This window comes from Megalobrama amblycephala, linkage group LG1 (assembly GCF_018812025.1).
Source record: "Megalobrama amblycephala isolate DHTTF-2021 linkage group LG1, ASM1881202v1, whole genome shotgun sequence".
Taxonomy (NCBI): domain Eukaryota; kingdom Metazoa; phylum Chordata; class Actinopteri; order Cypriniformes; family Xenocyprididae; genus Megalobrama; species Megalobrama amblycephala.
In genome coordinates, this window is record NC_063044.1 from 7,036,716 (window position 1) to 7,061,917 (window position 25,202).

The 25,202-nt window shown below is 37.9% G+C and overlaps 2 protein-coding genes across 7 annotated transcripts in view; one reads left to right on the plus strand and one right to left on the minus strand.

Moving 5' to 3' along the window:
- The window catches only part of LOC125242811 (NACHT, LRR and PYD domains-containing protein 12-like), a 127,772-nt gene that overhangs the window by 95,694 nt on the left and 6,876 nt on the right, over nucleotides 1–25,202 (minus strand). The window lies entirely within an intron of this gene.
- On the plus strand, nucleotides 1,272–5,560 carry LOC125243323. Its single transcript, XM_048152866.1, has 2 exons — nucleotides 1,272–2,032; nucleotides 2,126–5,560. The coding sequence occupies exons 1-2, from the start codon at nucleotides 1,410–1,412 to the stop codon at nucleotides 2,616–2,618; spliced, it is 1,116 nt and encodes a 371-aa protein (XP_048008823.1). The 5' UTR covers nucleotides 1,272–1,409; the 3' UTR covers nucleotides 2,619–5,560.

A 25,202-nucleotide genomic window follows, 5' to 3' on the forward strand; every position in this document is an offset into this window, starting at 1 on the left:
TCTCCTAACGAGCTGATGATCTAAATCAGGTGTGTTAAATAAGGGATACATACAAAATGTGCAGAGCAGTGGGTCCCGAGGACTGGAGTTGAGAAACACTGACTTAGTGAATACTAATCACAGAAAAATTACACTTATGTCTAAAAAAACGTTAAGATGTCAGGTTTTAAATCATGTAAGTCAAATCGAAAACAAACCTTCTGTGTTTATGTAATCTGTATGAAAAGAGAGCCATGTCAGAAGTCCGTGATTCAGCTCATTATCCGCTAATGCGGCCACGGCCACGGAGCCAGCGCTATTCAGACGCAGAGGCAATACATGCATTCATCGTCTCAATCGTGTATTTATTGTCTTGAAAAGTGTTTATCTGGATGTAAAAGTCATGGTTAGGGAGCTCTAGAAGACATGCAGTTAGTTCCTGTTTTCTTTTCTTCTACAGATGAATTTTAGATGAGTTTTTGTTTCTTTAGCGCCCTCCGGCTGCAGTATGAATTGGAAACTCCATTCATGGAATAGCCTCTTCTTCTTTTAGATGAATTTGTGGACTAAAAATGCACAGAGAGCGCCCTCCGACTTCAAGGATGAATTGAAAACACCAGCGCTCATAGTAATGACAATGAATATTAAATAAATATAACTCCTCTGTATAGAAAATTGACATAAGCATATGAGAATCCAATATTTCTCCAAATGTGCATGCTTTTAAACTAAAAGCCTATATTCAGACTCTTTGCATCACAGAAATACATTATATTTTAAAGTATAATATAAAACCATTACTTTATATTGTAATAATATTTTTCTGTATGTTTCATATATTATGATGAGCTTGAGACATCACAGAAGGTTTTTTTCACAGCCTACCTGACTGAAATGCCTCATTAATATGCAAGTCATTTCAGCTCATTACTATTTGATTCTTTTGTCTTCTCAGGTGAGAATGGCCCATTATTCAGTAGTGATTCACGCCTCCATGCATACTGTGTTTCTTGGCAAAAAGTGTCTTACAAAAACTAAATCAATATATTGTTTTATATGAAAGAGTAGTCAGCATAATTTTTACATAATTCTGAAGCAAAAACTCTAGTCTACAACCTCCAATACCCTAAAGTATTGTAAACACAGATTTACTATACTTTTTTTGGCCTTATTTCAGTGACTTAAGTTTTTTGTTTTTTCAATAACCACGCATAAATGTTATTCCTTCAAAAACACAAACATGTACATACATGTTCCTCACATATTATTGTAGCCTAGTTTGTCCTGAATACAGTGTAATGACACTTTTTCCATTAATATGTTTATGAACAACTGAAAAAAACACAAATGTCAGGGCATGTCAAAACTTCTCCAGGCCCCAAATCAGCCTCAGACTCCAGAGGGTTAAATCTGTAAGGGGGAAAAGATACATGCTAGTGATAATAGATCGATTTAGTAGATGGGTGGAAGCAGAACCCTCAGCAGATCAAGGAGCTAAGACAGTAATCAGATTCTTGACCAGAGAGGTTATCCCAAGATTTGGCATTCCATCCCAGATTAGTTCTGACAATGGCTCAGCCTTCATTCAAAGAACAGTAAAGGCAGTAATACAACAGCTACGAATCAAGCAGAGACTAGGATGCATATATCACCCTTCCTCTCAGGGTATTGTGGAGCGTGCCAACGGCACCCTCAAGGCCAAACTCAACAAGATTTGTGCAGATACAAAACTTAACTGGGTAGATGCGTTACCCCTTGCCCTTATGAGTTACCACATGCAAACTAACAGAGTGACAAATCTGACTCCCCATGAGATGTTGACAGGGAGACTCATGCCTGCGCCCCATTTGAGAGGCCCATATGAAGGACCACCCCTAGAACAGCTTGAGACTGAAATAAGGGCCTATATGAGACAATTGACTGCCATACATGAAGCCATACATACTCAGGAGCAAAACAGGGGGCTAAGAGAGGAGGAAGAGGCACCCTGTCCAGTGCTTCCTGGAGACCAGGTCTATTTGAGAGTCTTTAGAAGAAGATGGAATGAGCCAAGGTAAGAAGGACCTTATACTGTAGTAAGAGCAACCCCAACTGCAATCCAAGTAGAAGGAAAAACGACTTGGTATCATTTGAATCATTGTACTAGGGTGCCAAGGCTGAGACGGAGAGAAGAAGAGGCAGAGAGTGCAGAAGAAGATCCAGACCAAGATGCGCAAGAAGGGGAGGGGCCAGGGGATCCAGGTGAGGGATCTAGTAATGTTGTTGCTGAACCTTCTTCTAGGGAAGCTGAGCAACCTGAGACACGAGATGAGATGCGGGGACAGGATGACGCCCCACAAGCAGGTGAAACTGGGGAGGAGGGTCTTGACATTGACCCTGCTGCTGATGTACCTGCTGAATCAGCTGCCACTGATCCAGAGCCGTCAGGTGACCAATCTCCTGAGGCAGGACCCTCCACCGGTGAACAACCTCAGCCAAATGGATTCCTCACCGAACTCCAAGGTATTGACCTACCCACTGCAGACAGCGGATCCCCAGCCAGTGACCTCCCAGGTCTCAACCTCACAGGAGACTTTCCCACCCTCAATCTTCAAGACCTTGAGGATATCATCGGAAGTGATCCAACTCAAAATGATTAATTCAACTCAAGGTACTGTTGTAAATAGATCTATAAGGGAACGAGCTGCAGACCTGAATGACACTGACTATGAAGGATTAGAGTATGATATGGCTTTGGAAATGCATAAAGAAAAACTGTTGGACATTGCTTATCACAATGAGTGGTATAAGTGGGCAGAATATACTGCCAAACAATCAAAGAAAAAGACTTGTTTGTTGTGTTCGCCGTCTCCCTTAAAAAAGTTAACAGTGGTGCCTGATGAATATAGCTTTGCTCATTGTGCCAGATTTTACTCGAATTACTGTGTAAATATTTCAGGGCGAGCTAGTCCCTATTGCCCTGCAGAGTGTCTGCCGTTGCTGGGAAACAAATACTACCATAGGTACTATGAGGAGGAATATTGGGGAGATGAATGTAGAAAATTAGATGTAAGAATTGACCTAAGGTGAAGAGAAACTCCCAGTAACTATGTTTTTGATCGAACCTTAATATATGAATGTTTCAACAAGTCAAAAGGGGATGTAGATTATGGAAGCTTTCAAGGACAGTGTGGAATAATTTGGCACTAATTTGGGACAGGGACATGTATTACAAATCAGGTGTACATAAAACATATAGTGTAATATATGCTACAGCTACTGTAAATATTGATATGCCAGTAGTCACAACTATGGAAGCTTGTGAAATGCCACACTGGCCTTTCCATTGATAGATCAATTTGAGAAAATAGATGAAGCAATTGCTGATCATTTTTGGATATGTGGAGGCAAACGATTAAGAGCCACCTTACCAAAAGGGTGGAAAGGGATATGTGCTAGAGTAAGACTAGCTCAAGAAGTAACAATAGTTGATTGGGACCCGGATGATGAAACACCAAGCCAGCATGTGACTCCCGGACATAGAGCCAAGAGAGCATACAAACCAGATCCTAATATAATAATAGATGCGATAGACCAACCTAGAGGCATACCACAAGAATTCAAGGCAAGAGATGAAGTAAAATCAGGATTTGAGTCTATATTTGTTTGGATAACCCCAAATAAGAATGCTGAATGGATTAACTACATTTACTATAATCAGCAAAGATTTATTAATTACACAGATGATGCTCTGATGGCTCTGGGAGAACAACTGAAATACACCAGTAAGATGACCTGGCAGAACAGACAGGCACTTAATTGGCTGCTCGCAGAGAAAGGTGGGGTTTGCGTGATGTTTGGAATTGACTGTTGTACCTTTATCCCAAATAATACAGCATCTGATGGATCCTTTACCAAAGCCATGAAGAAGCTAAAGAGCCTGAGAACAGAAGTCACTGTAAATGCTGGAAGAGACAGAAAAATTGGAGAATGGTTTGACTCTCTTTTTGGCTCATGGAAAGAATGGCTAGTAAAGGTGGGAATAATAATAGCAGTTGCTCTTGGAATTTTTGTGCTGTTGTTCTGTTGTGTGTTACCTTTTCTCAGATAAATGATGGCGAGTGCAGCAGCCAAGCAGATGGTGAATGTGTCTGTAAAACAATCTGGGGTTGACATTGGATGCACCACAACCACTGGAAGGTATCCAATAGGTCCAGGTCTCGATGAGCTGGACGAATTCCCATGAAAAGATCCCTAACTGGGGTGTAATGGAAGGGGTGCCACTTTTTTATTTTTGACCCTGAATTTAATGCTGTTTTTGATAGAGAGGGAGGTAGTCAAGAAAACCCCCTTCCAATTTTTATTTTCATTTTTGTTTTTTCCATTATTATAAAATACCTGCACATTATTAAATATCACTTTAAAGAATGAGAGGGGACAAATGAAGGTCAGAAGCAGGCCATCATCCGGCACACCACCGAGGGATGATGCAACCCGATTAAAAAGAAAAGAATATGAAAGTTTTTCTGTTTTTATCATTTAACTTCTAAAAATTTCACTTTTGAATGTAATGTGCACTCACGTTCCACTGGTGAAAAGAAGAAGGATCGGCGAGCACCTCAGTGCTTAGCAGCAAGGGCTGACTCTACTGGTGGTTTAAAAACCCGCTGTCAGTCCCAACTCCAGATAGTACCTTAGGCAGGTCCAGGTACCTCTGGCAACGGTGGAGCAGCCCAGATAGCGCTCCAGGCCACCGGAAGCGCCTGAGAGTTCCTCTGGCATCGTGGAACTATATATACATATATATGTGCATTCTACTACTGCCATTATTCTATTACTGTATGATGTAATCACTGAAGTGCATTAATCTACTGATATAACCAAAGCTTGTGAATCAATTAAAATGTGAAGAAGTATCCCCCTAAAAGAAGGTTTTAGGTAGGGAGATGGGATCTTTTACTCCTCTCTAGCCAAACAAAGGGGGGAGATGTTTGGTCTCATTCTCCTCTGGAGTGTGTCCCCATGGGAAGGTCACTTGGTAGAAAAAGATGGGTGACTATTCTTGGTCACTAAGAAAGAAGAAGGAAACAGGCTGACCTATGAGGACATGCTCTGGGATAAGGGCATAGAGGTGGGGCTAAAGAGAGCCCCAAAGGGGGGATGTGTTGGGAAAATTCATTGATTATTAACGTATTACCAGTAGAGAATAGCTTGTATGAAAAACACTGGAAAGCACCGGGTTTTCTGCACAGAGAGCATCAAGTGTAAATGAAATATAAGTGTATTCAATGCAAATTACAATAGCAAGTTGTGGAAAGTACCAAAGAAACCATTAAAACATGTTTTTTAAAAAATATAGCGGCTGGCGATCTGCCACCATTAAAAATAAGACTAAGGAGAAGTCATAGATAATAGTGGCAAAATGCCAGGGTGGAGCTAAAAGAAAAAGATAGCTAGAGGAATCCTCATTGGATCTGTAACGATAAGAAAAACATATAAAACGAGCTGATTAACGCTGTTTAGATCAGATGTGATGCCTGATGAGAAGCTGACATCTCACTTTGTTGCCTGGCAATAAAGAATATCTTTTGAGGACCTGGAACTTCTGACTCTGAGAGCTTTTTTGAGAAGAAAACAGAATCATTTTAGGACACTGCAGACTGGCCACAACAAGGTTAGTCAAAAAACTGTTTTAGTGACGTCATTAAAGAAGGAAGTAGAGGGATGTAGTCCAAACTGGCCGTTCGATGTAGGCGACTTCTGTTAAATAAAATATCTCTCTTGGCATTGAACTTTGAGCTTTAAAATTTTACAGATTTTATTTATACTCTAACAACAACATTACACACTAACTAAAGTTTTAAACATGGGATCACGAAGAACGGGACCTTTAATAAAAACAAAAAACTTCCAAACCCATTTAATAGTAAAAATTTAATTGATGTTCAACAAATAAAAAATATAGATAATAATGATAAACAAATGATAAAGCTTGGGTTGTTAAATATTAGATCACTTTCTTCAAAAGCACTTATTGTAAACGATATTATCACAGACAATAATCTAGATGTGCTGTGTTTGACAGAAACCTGGCTAAAACCGGACAATTACATTACTTTAAATGAGTCTAGTCCTCAAGGTTATGATTATCGACACAATCCTCGTCAGAAAGGCAAAGGGGGAGGTGTTGCTGTAATTCATAGTAATATTTACAGTATCAGCCAGAAGTCTTTCAAATATAATTCCTTTGAAGTGATGGTGCTTTACGTAACATTATGTAAGTTGACATTTGTGTTGGCTACTGTATACAGGCCACCAGGGCACAATACAGACTTTATCAAAGAGATTGCCGAATTTCTATCAGAATTAGTACTAGCTGCGGATAAAGTCCTTGTTGTTGGTGATTTTAATATCCACATAGATAATAAAAAAGATTAATTAGGATTGGCATTTACAGACATTCTAAACTCTATTGGTGTTAGACAACATGTGTCAGGACCCACTCATTGTCGTAATCATACTTTAGATTTAAAATTGTCACATGGAATTGATATTGATGCCATTGAAATTCTGCGGCAGAGTGACGACATCTCAGATCATTATCTAGTCTTGTGTATATTACATTTAGTGAAAGCGGCTAAACTACCTCCCTGCCATAAATATGGTAGAACCATCACTTCTACCACTAAAGATCGCTTTATAAATAATCTTCCTGATCAGTTTCATCGCCTTAGCATAACAGGCAGCTTAGAAGACCTCGATGTTGCAACAGAAACTATTGCCTCTGTATTTTCCAGCACATTAGACTCAGTTGCTCCTTTGCGTTTAAAAAAGATTAAAGAAATTAATCCAATACCATGGTACAATGAGCACACTCGGGCCCTAAAAACAACAGCTAGAAAAATGGAGCGCAGCTGGAAGAAAACAAAACTAGAAGTATTTCGCATTTCGTGGAGAGAGAAAATGATTGAGTACAGAAAGGCCTTAAAAACTGCTAGATCTGCCTATTTTTCAAAACTTTTAGAAGAAAATAAACACAACCCTAGGTATTTATTTGATACAGTAGCTAAATTAACAAGAAATAAAGCTTCAACTTCTGATGTTTCCAAAGAGCACAGCAGTAATGACTTTATGAACTTCTTTACTTGCAAGATTGATAATATTAGAGAAAAAATTATAACCATGCAACCGACTACTACAGTATTGTGTCAGACAGTGCATTGTAGTGTCCCTGAAGAAAAATTCAATTCATTTACTGCTTTAGGAGAGGAAGAATTGTCTAAACTTGTTAAATCATCAAAATCAACAACATGTATGTTAGACCCTATACCAACTAAGCTATTGAAAGAGATGCTTCCAGAAGTCATAGATCCCCTTCTTAATATTGTTAATTCATCTTTGTCATTAGGATACGTACCAAAAACTTTTAAGCTGGCTATTATTAAACCTCTTATTAAAAAAACACAACTTGGCTGCACAAGATGGCTGCTCTGTTAAGTCTTCGTCGTCAGCTAGAAACCTGGGTGTGCTCTTTGATACCAATCTTTCATTTGAAGGCCATGTTACTAGCATCTGTAAAACCGCATTCCTCCATCTTAAAAATATATCTAAACTACGACATATGCTCTCAATGAAAAATGCAGAACAGTTAGTTCATGCGTTCATGACCTCAAGGCTAGATTACTGTAACGCTCTACTGGGTGGTTGTTCCTCCAGCTTGATAAATAAACTACAGCTCGTACAAAATGCAGCAGTTAGAGTTCTTACTAGAACTAGGAAGTATGATCATATTAGCCCAGTTCTGTCAACACTGCATTGGCTTCCTGTTAAACATCGTATAAATTTTAAAATCTTGCTAATTACTTACAAAGCACTAAATGGTTTAGCTCCCCAGTATCTAAGTGAGCGCTTAATGCATTATAGTCCTTCACGTTTATTGCGATCTCAGAATTCAGGCCAGCTGATAATACCTAGAATATCAAAATCAACCGCAGGTGGTAGATCCTTCTCCTATTTGGCACCTAAACTCTGGAACAATCTTCCTAGCATTGTTCGGGATGCAGACACACTCTGTCAGTTTAAATCTAGACTAAAAACGCATCTCTTTAACCTGGCATACACATAACACATTATCAATTTATATTTTCAAATCCGTTAAAGGATTATTAGGCTGGATAATTTAGGTCAGCCGGAACCGGGAACACTTCCTATAACACCAGATGTACTCGTTACATCAGAAGAATAATGGCATCTACGCTAATATTACTCTTTCTGTTTATCCCGAGGTTTACCGTAGTCAACCGGATCCGGGCCGTATCCAGCTGAGACCAAGGACCGGTGCCATGACACGACCACAACGCAGCCCTGAAGTATCAGCAGAGATCGAGTCAACTAGATTATCCTTTGTGAAGACATCAACATGACAGCCAGTGCCACAGTTCCTCAACAGACCGTCCATACCGGCGTGATGAATACGATCCTCAACTGGACACGACCACAACGCAGCCCTGAAGTATCAGCAGAGATCGAGTCAACTGGATCATCCATTGTGAAGGCCTCATCGACAGGACAGCCAGTGCCACAGTTCCTCAACAGACCGTCCATACTGGCATGATGAATACGATCCTCAACTGGATGGAACTGAAATAAATACTTTGATTGTTGTGATCCTATCAGACTTATGATAGCAACCTGAATTGTAACAAAGCACTGTTTGCCAGAGGAGAACTGGCCCCCCGACTAAGCCTGGTTTCTCCCAAGGTTTTTTTTCTCCATTTTAACAACTATTTGCCACTTGTTTGCAACCTGATGTCACCTGATGGAGTTTAGGTTCCTTGCCGCTGTCGCCTTTGGCTTGCTTAGTTGGGGACACTTGACATTTGACATTCAATAGTATTCCTTGCTTTGACACAATCTGCATTGTAAAAAGCGCTATATAAATAAAGGTGACTTGACTTGACTTGACGGTATGAGCCACATCGCCCGCGACGAAGATCATCGTGTCCGGACCTCTTCAGACGTACCGACGAGGACATGAAAGATTCAGTAGATTATTTGCTTTAAATTAATGGTTGATGTCTTGGAGTAATGAACAGAAGCTGCTCTTTATAAATAATTGGAATCTCTTCTGGGAGCGTCCTAGGCTTTTCCGTGCTGATGGCCTGCACCCCAGCAGCATCGGAGCTGATCTTCTGTCAGAGAACATCTCCAAGACGCTTCGCTCCGTATGACTATTAAGTCAAACCTCAAATCACAGTCTGTGTTCTGCCCACTTAATTGATAGAAATGTGAGTGTAGTACAGTCTATAGAAACTGTGTCTATTCCCCGAATAGTGAGGTTTAACAATAAAAATAAAGGATCTAGAAAAAACCTAATCGTGATCAAACCAGAAATTTGCAAATTTACTGAACAAAAACAATTTCTAAAGCTAGGACTACTAAACATTAGATCGCTGACACCTAAGGCAGTTATTATAAATGAAATAATCACAGATAATAGTCTTGATGTAATTTGCCTCACAGAAACGTGGCTTAAACCAAATGATTATTTCGGTCTTAATGAGTCTTGTCCACCTGGCTACTGTTATAAAAATAAATGCCATCTGATTGGCTGAGGCGGTGGTGTAGCAACAATCTATAGTGATATTCTTAACGTTACTCAGAAAACAAACTATAGGTTTAATTCATTTGAAATTCTTATGCTAAATGTTACACTCTCAGATATAAGTAAAAAGTCGCTACTATCTCTTGCTTTGGCTACCGTTTATAGACCTCCAGGGCCTTATGCTGATTTCCTAAAAGAGTTTTCAGACTTTCTCTCAGACCTATTGGTCAACGTTGATAAAGTGCTGATTGTTGGAGATTTTAACATTCATGTTGACAATACAAATGATGCGTTAGGGGCTGCGTTTACAGATTTACTAAACTCATTTGGGGTCAAACAAAACGTCACTGGACCCACTCACCGTCTTAATCATACACTAGATTTAATTACATCACATGGAATCAATCCTACCGATATAGAAATTCTACTGCAAAGTTATGATGTCTTTGATCACTACCTTGTAACATGCGTAATGCATACTGATGATATCTGCCAAATTGTGCCGCGATATCGACTAGGTAGAACAATTCTCCGACAACTATAGATAAATTCACAAATAACCTGCCTGATCTGTCTCAGCTGCTCATCATACCCAAACACGTAAATGATCTTGAGGAAATGACTAGCAGCATGTGCACCATTTTCACTAGTAGATATTAGATACTGTTGCACCGATGAGATTAAAAAAGGTTAGAGAGAAAAATACTGTACCATGGTACAACAGTATTACTCACAAGAGAAAAGAAAAGAAAGAGAAACTCGAAATGTTGAACGCAAATGTAGACAAACCTGTTTAGAAGTCTTCAGAATCGCATGGAAAGACAGTTTTTCCCATTATAGAAAGACTCTAAAAGCAGCCAGGGCCGAGCATCTTCGCAAACTTATAGAAAATAACCAAAACAATCCATGGCTCTTGTTTAGTACAGTGGCTAGATTAACAAATAAACAGATATCACCAGAACAAAACATTTCATTACAGTTTAGTAGTGATGACTTTATGAATTTCTTTACAGAGAAAATCGAAAGTATCAGAAATACAATTGTAAATGTTCAACCTTTGACAGAGTTTTATGATTCAGCCTCAATTATCGCCCCTCAAGAACAGTTGCAGTGCTTTACAACTATAGGACAGGAAGAGCTAAATAAACTTATTACTGCGTCTAAACCAACAACATGTTTATTAGATCCAATACCCACTAAACTACTGAAAGAACTGTTAGCTGTAGCAGAAGAGCCTCTTCTCAATATTATCAACTCGTCTTTATCTCTAGGTCATGTCCCACGACTGTTCAAGCTAGCAGTTATTAAGCCTCTCATTAAGAAACCACAATTAGATTAAAATGTATTGGCAAATTACAGACACATATCAAATCTTCCATTTATGTCTAAAATACTAGAAAAAGTGGTGTCTGTCCAATTATGCTCCTTCTTGGAAAAAAACGCTATCTATGAAAAATTTCAGTCAGGATTCAGATCTCAGCACAGAAACTGCAATCTTTAAAACTACAAACGACTTACTTCTAGCTTCTGACCAAGGCTGTGTCTCAATACTAGTGTTACTTGATCTCAGTGCTGCGTTCGACACTATAGATCATAAAATACTCCTAGATCGACTACAAAATTACACTGGTATTCAGGGACAGGCATTACGGTGGTTTAGGTCGTACCTATCAGACAGACACAATTTTGTTTTGTATAAATGGGGAAAAATCTAAGATCACGATAGTAAACTATGGAGTGCCGCAAGGATCAGTGTTAGGCCCTCTGATATTTTCAATATACATGCTGCCACTCGGCAATATTATAAGAAAACATGAAATTAGTTTTCACTGCTATGCAGATGATACTCAGTTATATATTTCATCATGACCAGATGAAATCTCTAAATTATCCAACCTGACAGAGTGTGTTAAAGAAGTAAAACATTGGATGACTAGTAATTTTCTTCTATTAAATTCAGATAAGACTGAAGTATTAATTATTGGACCAAAGACCTGTACACAGAACCTCTCAGACTACAGTCTGCATTTAGAAGGATTTACTGTTACTCCATCCTCGACAGTTAAAGACCTGGGTGTTATATTAGACAGCAACTTGTCCTTTGAAAATCATATTTCATATGTTATAAAAACAGCATTTTTCCACCTCAGAAACATTGCTAAGGTACGGAATATGTTATCTATTTCTGATGCAGAAAAGTTAGTTCATGCTTTCATGACGTCTCGACTAGATTACTATAATGCATTATTAGCTGGTTGTCCTGCTTCTTCAATAAATAAGCTACAATTAGTACAAAATGCAGCTGCAGTTCTTACCAGGTCAAGAAAGTATGATCATATAACACCAATCTTATCATCTCTACACTGGTTACCCATTAAGTTCCGTATTGATTATAAAGTATTGCTAATGACCTATAAGGCTCTAAATGGTTTAGCTCCTGTGTACTTATCCGATCTTCTATCGCCCTACAATCCTTCACGCTCTCTAAGATCACAAAACTCTGGACTTCTGGTTGTACCTAGGATATCTAAGTCCACTAAAGGAGGGAGAGCGTTTTCACATTTGGCTCCGAAACTCCGGAATAGCCTTCCTGATAATGTTCGGGGCTCAGACTCGCTCACCCAGTTTAAATCTAGATTAAAGACACATCTCTTTAGACAAGCATTCACATAATGCATCTCATACCAGATCAATTGCACATGACTATCTTTGCTTAAAGTTATGAACAGCAGCTATGCTAATTATTCTCCTTTTGCTTTTCTATTTTACATCGGGACACCCGCCCCGAGGTGACTAGAGAGGACATCAGCTTCAGTTTGGATCCAGCCTCTCAAGAAGACCTCAGATGACCATCACCTGTGAAGAGACGGCGCCAATTCCTGCGAGGACTTCAGAAGATCCAATTATCTGTTATCAACATGCACTTTGCCCAATTTCTATATCCTAATTATTGTTAATGTAATTAATTTTTCCAGGAGCTCTTTGCTCCTACCTTCAGTTAAACTGCTAACATGTGATTGTAAATTAATTGCCTAAATTATTACATTACTTACTAACTGCATTCTTTAAATTGTAATGTTGACATGCATTCTCTGTAAAGCTGCTTTGAAATGATATGTATCGTGAAAAGCGCTATACAAATAAATGTGAATTGAATTGAATTGAAAGCGCTCCACAAGATATGATTGATTATACCATCTGGATTTTCAATATTGATCGGATGAATGTAGAATTCACTCTGTCACTAATGTGTTCATATAAATGTAATCTTTACTGAGCTACTTTATCTGTATCTGATTTAGAAAGAGCAGAAATCTGTGAGAAATATAACGACCTAAAGACGATCCAAAGAACTGATAAAAAATAAGCTGTTATGTAGGAGCAATATTTGTGAGCAGCGTCATATCATAAGCCATATCTGTGCACAAGGAAACCTGCGTTCAGTCTCAGCTCGAGGTTCAGATTAAAGCCCTGGTTATACTCCAGTCCGGACGAGGACTACTTGTATTTATACTAGAGAAGGTGTAACTGTGGTCCTCTCAGTGGACGTGTTCCACACATGTGCAGTAGATCTGCTTGAACAGTAAACTTGAACAGTACTGGCTCCCCCCAGTGGTCCTATTGCCATTTGCAGAAATACACCGCTTCCGATAAGTAACAACTAATCAGAGCCAGGAGGAGTGTCTTAGCAGTGTCAATCAAGCTTGTGTGCACGCTGATCACACCCCTCTCATGCACAGTGCGTACAGGCGTTCAGATTCAAGATTACCGGTGTGCCGCAGCTTTGCTTATGGCGGACAAACAATCCAAACTGCCAATTCCTCGAGTGGCACCTGCTCATAAAATAAAGACGGGTAGACGGAAAAAGACAGATGACGATGATAAAAAAGCCAAAAAGAAAGATTAGAAATAAAACGAGGGTAAATATCGGAATGACTTTTCCAAGGTGGAGGGAGTATTAAATGCATACCTCGGGTCTTTAGTGACCTGAGACGTCATTCACTACACTCCTCCTCGTTCATTTTTCAAAGTTAGACATCAACCTTCTTGGTATTCCTCAATCAATTCATTATAAAGAATATAACAAGAAAAAAATCATAAAACTATAAAAGAATGCCTATTTTTGTATTCATTTTTTGTAAAAATTGTATAGGGTCACAAACGACCCGAGGTGTGTATGAGTGTATGTATATTTTTTCTCCACAACAATAATTTAATCTTAGATGACGGAATGAGTGCAATTCGCCTTTATTCCACAAGGTGGCAATGTCTGATACACAATGCTGAAGTGACGACTCATTTAGACAGAAAACAAAATAATAAGAAAAACATGAAATGGCTCAGCAATTTACTGCAGAGCAAGTACTAAACGCAATCAAATATGACTGTAATTGTTACTGGATGGATCTGGTGAAGCTGTTAGCGATCAAAATATTGATTTTGAAGATGTTGAAAATTATATAGTTTTGAGAATAGTTTTGAGAATACGTTTGAGATCGCGAATGAGCTCATATTCATGACCTCAAACATAAAACTAACCCATTATTTGCTGAATTTTCTGGGAAATGAGCTCTGACGAGGACATTGATGATGGCATAAAACATCTGCTCAAACAGAGCCCTTTCAAGCTCCAAAAGGTAACAAAATATGCTTTATTTTATCCTTCTGTAATTGTTACTCTAATATCAAAGGAGTTTCATATTATCACGACAGGTAGAGATCCTTCAGTGTTAGATATAGATCCGGGTCGATAAAGACCCGAATATGTAAGAATGATTGGCGAAACAGTCATGCATTTAAGGGTTAAAAACCGATGCAGAGTTAGCCACATTTCTGCTTGACAAGTAAGTATCCCTGCTTGATTTGTTTCTTTTTTTAAGAACTACACAACTTAAAGCCGGGCACACATTTAACGACTAGCTAAATATTCTAAGACTGTGCTCAACATACAAGCGATTGTTTCCTGCTCCTGAAGCAGATTTATATACTTTCACATGGAATTTGAACACCGACTGTAATCGCAGACTGAACGCGACTGGCTCTGACTGGACGCGTTTGAGCGCGATCAGTCATAATTATCAATTTACATTCATAATCGGCCTTACAATTGTTAAGTGTGTGCGTAGCTTAAGAGGGAGGGCTGTAGCGCAGCAGAGAGCAAGGGGGAGTGACCTGTGAGTTGGGCTTGTTCAAATTTTCAGGCTAAGTCAACATTTTCTAAAAACTCCCTACTGCAGCTTTAATGACATCATCATCAACTAGCTGACGTCAACTTGACTTTAATCACATAAATGTTGACTTTAAAAAAATCTTTTTTTGATTAAAAACGATCCAAAATTAATTATTGAGCAAATCCATAACCAATCACTGTTCAAAACTATCTCCTTACCTTAGCCTAATTCACAAAGGTAAGCTTGTAATAATGTTTTATAATCTGATTGATACTGGTAGGAATTCATGGGAAATACAAGTTTGCTGACGTTTGTCTTTGTGTCATTACGTCAAGTCAGTAAACAGAAAGGAGTCCTGGCTAGTAGGCTATATGGCGTGTGCGGTGGATACTACTGTAGCACATCATTTGTAGCCTCTTCTTACAGCAGCTGGAATGGATTTAAACTTGGGATGGTGGCTTGAAATCCAGAAAGTTCAAAACCACAATCATCACTGACAACTGTGGTAAAAAGTCAAAGACTTCAGACTGCGGAGAGCCAGTAAAAAAGAGAAAGCGACCGGACTCGTGCAAAAAAAAAAAGAGTAAATGCCGGCAGGGCTTTTGAAAGGTGGCGTGACCAAAGGGAGATGGCTATTTTTCTGTTGGACAGGTTAAGACATTTCAATTGTTCACTGGGTAATAATTCGAGAACAAAGTATAATGATTTGCACCATTGGCAGCGTGATTTATTGTAAAACTTTTTTGAGTTTGTCAGAACAAAAGTGGATGACATGTTACTTCTTCAGATGACATTTTCTGGTGAAACTTCTTATTTTTGGACACATACAAGACATTGAATCTGTAATTGTGATGTACAGTGAAGATCCACACTGGTGCGTTGCTAATACTCCTGACAGCCCCCCCACACATAGCTGCAGCTGCTCCTCAAAACATTAGATTCATCCGCTGAGGAGCCGTGCCGAAGCACAACCCATGTAAAGATGATAATTCCACTAATCACTGCTATTGCAGTTTCAAACAGAGATGGTGACACAGAGGCAAAACTGCAGCTTTAAACTCTTTTAAGTGCTTGTTTAAAAGTCCCAAAGTGATATTAACATGTACTGTTTATTTCACTATTAATTGTCATCTATGAACTTACAGCTCTGTGAAAATGAATTTATGTCTGTGAGTGACTGCATTAATATTTAAAGTATAGTTTTCTCACAAGCGCATAGAAATTAATTGGGCAAAATACACATTATTACACACAATAATCTTGTTTAAAATGTGTTTCAATGAGGCACTGGTGAGATGTGTGTCAGATTCACTGTAAAAGACTAAAAACAGCACTGTCAGCAGGATTTCATAATAATCTGTTCTAAAGGCGGCACAAGCTCAACTGCCGCTCTAGGCAAAACACCGTCGTGCCGCCCTACTTCACACTCACAGTTAAACTCCATCTTTGAGATGCATGTGAAAGATTGGAGGTTTTGTTTATTGGTTTATTAATAAACTTGCACTAAAATAAAAGCATGTACAAGCATGTTTTCAAAATTTTGAATCTGCAACATCAGAAAAATTAGCAAACAACCACTGCAAACGCTCTGTTATATAGTAAGAATAATATGTCCTGGAAGATTCAGGAGAATTCCCGGTGGGCCAGTGATAAATTGGGCTGGCAGTAGCATACTTCCACATAAAAACATTTTTACACTGGACGCACAAAGCACAAGACTCTAGTTCAATGAGAGACACACAAAAGCGGCAAATCGGTAGTAGCGATGAAGCAACGGTTCTCACTAGATGAATGAGCAGAATATGTAGCGCCTCCCATCCAATAAATCTCAATAATCTTTGTGCTTTGTTACTTTTGATATGAAGCAAAGTCTCAGATTTCAAATGACGTCCATCTTATTATGAGATTCAAAAAATAAATACGTGTGACAGATCGCTTTAGCTCCTCAGTTAAAGAGAAGCATGTGATCATCCTCTCCTCCACTTTAAGTTACAGCGCGAAATAAACATGAACATCTGAAGGTATGTTAGCATGAACATAAAGCATGAACATCTGAAGGTATGTTAAAATATACAGTACAACTTACAGAAATCTGTATCATGTCTCGTGTAATCGCTCAATCAGTGTTTCAGCCTCGGAAAGACTCAATAAAACAGCGTGTGTAACATCACATTTACCTCAGAAAAACACATTCAGTGACCATAAACTCATTAGTCAGCTAGAAAAGTGAACTCTAGAGAGCAGCATTCTGATAAATATAGCTATGCACCGTTACATATTCATTATAATTTTTAATGTTCTTCAATATTTAATGCATGTGTGAATAAATCAGTAATGACAGCCACGATTTAAATGTTTATATTTAAAAAAAAAAGTACAAATATGATTATGTAATTCTAAACTTTATTTATAATAAAAACATTGAGTGTAATTTAAGCGTTTGTATATAAATAAGTTCATTTAACCTTCAATATTATTATAGTAGTACCAGCTGACTCTCATGTGTAGTTTACAGCATTAGTTAATTTGCACGTTGTACTGTAACTGAAATACTACATCTAAAACAATCGATATCAAATCAAATCGAAATCGTAATCAAAAGCATGTGAATAGTAATCTAATTGAATCATGAAAATTGTGTCAAAAGCCAGCCCTAGTTCTCACACCCAAAATCCCGCCACCTGCACGTGCACAGCTCTTCGTTATAAATATATGGCATGTATAAATATAGGCACATAAAAAGGTGAGCTACGTGACCTCTCCTCTGCTTTCTCTCACACACATACAGAGGAGGGTGAACTCCAAGGTAAAGCTAAAGAGATGCACTTCCCCTTTAAAAACAAATACATTTCCTTTAATAGTTTCAATTTACCTGTCGTCGCACAACCTACACATCCCAGCATAAACACCCCTGATAAATCATTTGTTATTAAAGCGTCTACGTTCACAAACCACTGTTAATTTGAACAGAAAAATAAGCATACTGTATAAGGGATTTGGCATGACAGAAAGAGCACAAAGAGCTCCCTCTATAATCACTAAAAAGGTGTCATATTAGCAGTGGTGGACAGTAACGAAGTAAATGTAATTCATTACTGTACTTAAGTAGCTTTTTCGAGTAATGTTATCTGTACTTTACTGAAGTATTTCCATTTGGGGATACTTTTTACTTTAACTTCACAACATTTCAAAGTCAAATATCTTAATTTTTACTAAACTACATTTTGCGAAATCAGTCGTTCTTTTTTATGCGGCAAGCCACCAATCGGTCCAGCGCGCTCTGTTTTGAACTTGGTTTGGTTACTGCTTACTTAGTGTGTCACTGCGTCAGTGCAACGGCATAACATTGAGAGTGCCATTATCTTCACTCTTCATAAATGATGGAAGAATCCCAAACTCCTGACTCTAACGTGCCAGCGCCACAACATTTTCGCTGAAAAGTCGCTGAAAAGAAGAAAGAGTCTTTGCCTGCCTCGGAACTCTAAAATTTCTTCTTACTGGAATTCTCCTTCCAAACTTAGGAACACACGTTGAGGTAAGCCATTTTCATTGGTGGTCATTTTAATTTTTAATTGAGTAATCTAACAGTAGCTCGCATCATTGTGTTTGTTAAAGGTGCCCTAGGATTGAAAATGGAATTTACCTTGGCATAGTTAAATAATTAGAGTTCTGTACATGGAAATGACATACACTGTGTGCAGAATTATTAGGCAATTTGATTTTCTGATCATATTTTTTTTTCCAAGCACATTTTACCAATTCCAATCCACATCAATCTTAATAACCACTATTAATATTGTTTTTAATCATTCATAAGTGATATATAATTGTTCATGAAGGCTGGAAATGAAAAATGCCTTATATTCAGGTGTGCAGAATTATTAGGCAGGTTTGTTTTTACAGGCAAAATGAGCCAAAAAAGAGATTTAACTCAGACTGAAAAGTCAAAAATGATTAAATGCTTATGAGAAGGACGCAGTACTAATGCAATACTAGAAATTGCAAAGTTAAAGCATGACCAAGGGACAGCAAAATGCTCATTGGGTCAGCAGGATCATACAAAAACAGGTGGAAAAGAAAAGACACATGTTAACTGCAAAAGAATTAAGAATTAAGGTGAAGAATTAAGTGTGAAACCATCAGGAACCCTTTAGTCTCCAGTGCCACTATTTTCCAGAACTGCAACCTACCTGGAGTCTCCAGAAGTGCAAGGTGTCAGGATCTCAGAGACTTAGGTTAGCTAAAGAATCCTAAAAAAATGACCCACTCTTAATAAGAATCACAAGCTGAAGTGTTATAAAATACATGAAGACTGGGTTTTTATAGGTCTTATAGACAGACAGCTTGAGAGTGACTCCTGAAGGACCAGCACCACGTCCTCTTGTACCACTGTTGGAAGAATTCATCTTCCAGAATCTGGCAGTAAGTTTTGGAAGATCATTTTTAGTCCATATCTGCAAGATGGACATTTCAGGATAAGAGATGGACTAAAAGTGAACTCCCACACCTTAATAAATGACATTATTTTCATTTTTGGGTGAACTAACCCTTTAATGCATGGCTTGTCAGAGCTGTATGGCTCTGTAATCAGTAGTAAATGCTTCTCCATCTGAACGCCAGAGGGCGCTCTTGCGCAGAACCTCAAAATATGCCCTGCAGCAGCAGAAGATAACGTGCATCATATCGCTGTAGCTGAATAAACAGAAGATTGAAACGCTTTGATTAATTAAACATGACTAATAAACACAACTGCCTTATTCTGTGTAAGAAGCCACATCATCTCACAGAAGGACACTCAACTGTCATTATGAAGTGAGTTTGGAGTAAAAACATGTTATTAAATGTTGTCTTTTGTTGAACAAGATGATAATAAATGCCTATCATGTCTGAAAAGAAGTTTGAGGTGTGTTGCTTTTTCAAATGTACATTATAAGCGACTCAAACTCGCAGTGCTTTCAGATGGATTAGATGGATCGCAGCCTTTGTGATTTCATAATCGCACTATGAATCGCGTTTAAGTGATAATCGCGTTCAAGTTCAATGTTATTTTTCGTGTTGTGCGATATATCGTGCAGCCCTAGTGCGTTACTTATCTGTTGTCATTGGCAACCGGCTCATTCGCTGCGCACAATGGTGCTATCTAAAGCTGTTGTCTTAGACTTTATGCTCTTTATGATATCCGATCATATTGCAACATTCTGTGTTACGTGAGCAACTTTCTGTGGCTTGAAACTTAGAGTAGAATAACATGCTTGTCCTTAAATATACAGAGGTCTCTTATTCAACACTAACAACATCGTAGCTTGATGATCCCGTTCAGGAATGTGAAAGCATGGGAATCGTCATCTTCACTTCACAGCCGAAGGAATCGGCCCTACTAGAGCAGAAATCCTGTTCATGATGAGGAAGCACTGTATTTCATTGCTTAGCTGCATGCTGCATCTAACTCAGAGCTATTTCTGCAGGTGTATGCTTCCCCGACCAGATTACCACTAGTCTAAATACTAGTCTGTGATTTACAACATGCTTGTTGTTTCAGATTTGCTGCCACTAGGGGTGTAGCTTCCCCCAATAAATGAAAAAAAAAAACATAATAATAAAAAAAAAATGTATAGTTATGTTTTAGGCAATGGTGTATCTGTACTTTAACTCAAGTAATTGGTTTGTGTACTTCGTGCACTACTGCATATTAGGCTTCTTTATCAATCTCTGTTATAACAAGTTCTGTTATAATAAATGAAGCTGAGCAAATCTCCACACAGCGCTCAAAACGCCAGAGTTTTTGTTCAGTTCTAACTTAAACACCTCTGATTGGCCACTGTGAAACAAACAGATATGTCTGTGATTGGCTACATTACATGTAGACCATATGCTGCTCTTGGTTGGGCGGGTTTTGGTACCAAGTAGAAGGAAGTAAAGTTAGTTTAGATGTTGAATAACTCATCGGGTGATAACACTGAAGTGAGATTATTCCAAACGATATAAATTATTTGCTGTTTTGTTTGTATAATTACTCCAGTGAACTAACAGTTGTTGTGTTTGTATTAATTTTGATGAACACAATAAAGAGTTGAGACATGTGGGCTTTTCATTATTTTGACTGAGTTATTCCTAAAACTCAGTGAGATTTTCATCACAGTTTAGAGTTCTCTAGAATGAGTGGCCAACTGGTGCTTATTCCTGGGTTTACCATCAAAGTTGACTGTCACTCAAAAAGAGTATTTGATGGAACCAAGCTGTCAAAATGACTCTTTTCTACTTCCTCCTGATCACTTCTGGAAGCAGAACAGCAGCGGTGAGCAATGAGGAGACGAGGAGAGAGACGCAATGACATCAGCCAATCAAAACAGAGAGACGCAATGACATCAGCCAATCAAAACAGACGTCATTTATCGTTTCTCACAGATGGTCACAATGAGGGTTGAGATATTCATGTTTTGAACATGTATGACTTTTGTGCAAAAATATCTAAACATTCTTAAATCAAGATACATTTACTTCAGAAGAAAAAATATATAAAGTCTTGTTTTCTGAAAAGAAAAAAAAAAAAAAAAAAGAGTAAACATTGCCAAAGGACAAAATCATTCTTGATTTAAGATACATTTACTTCAGAAGAAAAATTATATAAAGTCTTGTTTTCTGAAGAAAAAAAAAGTAAAAATTGCCAAAGGGCAAGAAAAATAATCTTGTTGTTCCTTTAAATTAAGATTATTTTTCTCACCTCATTGGCAGATATGTGACCCATCACGGAAACCAGGGACACAAGTCGGCAGCACAACTATCGAGCAAAACGAGAAAGAAGCGGGTTTTTTTTCAAAATTGGTGATTTTCGGTTTTTTGCAGAATCTGTTAGTTGAGATCACGAAGAAGCCTCTCCATGTTTGAGATAGCAGTTTTGGTATATTTAAAAGCGTACATTTTGAGGTTGAAAACGGCTTGTTTTTCTGAGATTCTAGCACGCAGTAGGAGCTTGTCATTGTCTGAGTATATTTCCATACTGGATACGCAGCTTTTGTTTCTTTTGTTATTGTCCCAGCCCTCCGAGGGAAGCGTGGCTACTTATTGTGCACATTGCAGCAAAAAATACTCCATTTTTTGTCATAGAGACATAAGTAATATATCAGTTGAAACTATAGAATGTCTTCTTTTATTTGTGTACACACAGAGTAAAAACACAATGTTGTGCTTTTTGCAAAATAAAGAAAACTAACATGATGCGTGATCTCTCGTCTCCCTCTGAACGAAGTCCAATCTGATAGTTCTCAGAAAATGAAGTGTAACTTAGTGAATACTAATGACAAAAAAATTAGACTTGTGTCTAAAAAAACGTTGAAATGTCAGGTTTTAAATCGTGTAAGTCAAATCAAAAACAAACATTCTGTGTTTATGTAATCTGTATGAAAAGAGAGCCATGTCAGGAATCCGTGATTCAGCTCATTATCCGCTAATGCAGCCACGCCCACAGAACGATCGCTATTCAGACACAAATACATGCATACATCATCTCATTCATGTATTTATTGTCTTGAAAAGTGTTTATCTGTATGTTAAAGCCATGGTTAGCGACCTCTAGAAGACATGCCGTTAGTTCCTGGTTCCTGTTCTTTGGATGACTTTGTGGACTAAATGTGCACAGAGCGCCCTCCGGCTGCAAGTATGAATTGAAAACACAGAATCCAGCACTCATAGTGATGACAATAAATATTGAATAAATATTACTCCTCTGTATAGAAAATTGACATAAACATATGAGAATCCATCAGTATTTCTCCAAATGTGCATGCTTTTAAGCTAAAAGCCTATATGAAATGCCATAGAGGTAACATGTTCAGACACATGCATCACAGAAATACATTAGGCTATATGTGACCCGTCACGGAAACCAGGGACACAAGTCGGCAGCACAACTCTTGAGCAAAATGAGAAAGAAGCATTTTTTTTCAAAATTGGTGATTTTCGTTTTTTTGCAGAATCTGTTAGTTGAGATCATGAAGAAGCCTTTCCGTGTTTGAGATAGCAGTATTGGTATATTTAAAAGCGTACATTTTGAGGTTGAAATCGGCTTGTTTTTCGGAGATTCTAGCACGCAGTGGGGGCGTGTCATTGTCTGTGTGTATTTCCATACTGGGAAGCGTGGCTACTTACTATGCAGCGCTCTGGCCGGCTCTAGCTGATATCAAAATTCAATGAATGTTTTGAAGTACTTCTTCGACAAGCCGGATGCTTATGAACAAGCGCTCACTGATTCTGAAGACGATCTGAGCGACGATGAAAGCGGGATAATAAGACATTACCTCTCTGGAGTCGGGTAACGCGCCGGCGCATTTTGCAGGATTTTTTTCACATTGCAGCAAAACAGACTTAAAATACATTTTTTGTCATTTTTTGTCATAGAGACATAAGTAATATATCAATTGAAACTATAGAATGTCTTCTTTTATTTGTGTACACTCAGAGTAAAAACAAAATGTTGTGCTTTTTGAAGAATAAAGAAAACTAACATGATGCGTGATCTCTCGTCTCCCTCTGAACGAAGTCCAATCTGATAGTTCTCAGAAAATGAACTGTAACTTAGTGAATACTAATCATAAAAAAATTATACTTATGTCTGAAAAAACGTTGAAATGTCAAGTTTTAAAACGTGTAAGTCAAATCGAAAACAAACCTTCTGTGTTTATGTAATCTGTATGAAAAGAGAGCCATGTCAGAAGTCCGTGATTCAGCTCATTATCCGCTAATGCGGCCACGCCCACGGAGCCAGCGCTATTCAGACGCAAATTCAGTCAATACATGCATTCATCGCCTCAATCGTGTATTTATTGTCTTGAAAAGTGTTTTGAATAGCCATAGTTAGCGATCTCTGGCCTCTGTTAGTCCAGTTATTTCCTGGATTGCCTATTCTTCTTTAACAGGCTTCTCAGGTGAGAACATTTCATTTCATGATTATAGTGACCAAAATGATCACGGTTATCACAGAATCCTGTTCAAAAAGTCAATTCACCAAGTTTTATGTGGAAAACCAGCAAATAAAAAATAAAATTAGCATCAATATGTACTTTTTCTTTACATAAACATTAAAATAATAACATTAAAAATGATGGGCAGATTTTAAAGGAGTGTCTTGCAACATGTTATCTACAATGCACAAGTTCAAATAGAGTTTTGACAAAAAAGTCACATATTTCAGCCTCTAAATCATTTTTATAAAAGTCAAAAAAGATAAATTACTGACATTTACAATGCACATTAACCTTTATTATTAATAGTATGTGGTCCATGCAGCTTTACAGGGGGTATGGCTTATCTAAATGAGATGTAAATGAGCCCTATTGTCACTCCCAGCAGGTGAGAACAGGTGAGAACTGCAACTTTAGAGGCGTTTTTCTCCCTATAGAGCTTTCTTGATTGCCTACCTTCAAATGGCCACAACTTCTCCAAATATTATCAGATTTCCATGTGTCACACATCGTTGGAAAGCTTGGAGACTGCACTTTCAGAATCTGTGAATAACTCAAAATGCCCCAAAACCGACTTGTGACCCTACTTTCCGTGACTGGTCACATATTTTAAAGTATATAATACCATTATTTGAAATTGTAATAATATTTCACAGTATTGCTGTTTTTTCTGTGTGCTTGATATACACCATCACAGAGGGTTTTTTCACAGCCCACCTGACTGAAAGGCCTCATTATTATGCAAGTCATTTCAGGTCATTATTATGTGATTCTTTTGTCTTCTCAGGTGAGAAAATTTCATTTCATGATTATAGTGACCAAAATGATCACAGTTATCACAGAATCCTGTTCAAAAAGTCCTAATGCTACACAATGAAATCAATTCACCAAGTTTTATGTAGAAAACCAGCAAATAACATAAACTATACATAAACATTAAAATAATAACATTAAAAATGATGGCCAGATTTTAAAGGAGTGTCTTGCAACATGTTATCTCTAAATCATTTTCAACCTCTAAATCATTTTTATAAAAGTCAAAAAAGATAAATTACTGACATTTACAATGCACATTATCCTTTATTATTAATAGTATGCGGTCCATGCAGCTTTACAGGGGGTATGGCTTATCTAAATGAGATGTAAATGAGCCCTATTGTCACTCCCAGCAGGTGAGAACAGGTGAGAACTGCACAAACTTTAAGAGGTGTTTTTCTGCCCTTAAAGGTATTTTGAGTGCCTACCTTCAAATGGCCACAACTTCTACAAATATTATCAGATTCCCAAGTGTTACACATTGTTGGAAAGCTTGGAGACTACACTTTCAGAATCTGACTAATTCATGTACGTGTGTGACCTGTTGAAATGTAAGTTAAATCTTTTATTTTGACATTAATGTAGTCACAATGCTGACAGAGTAAATATGTGTTAGAAAACTAGACCTTTATCACTCATAATATTCCCATTCACAGTAATCCACCTTCTCTATCGTTTCATTTATTTTATGGCATA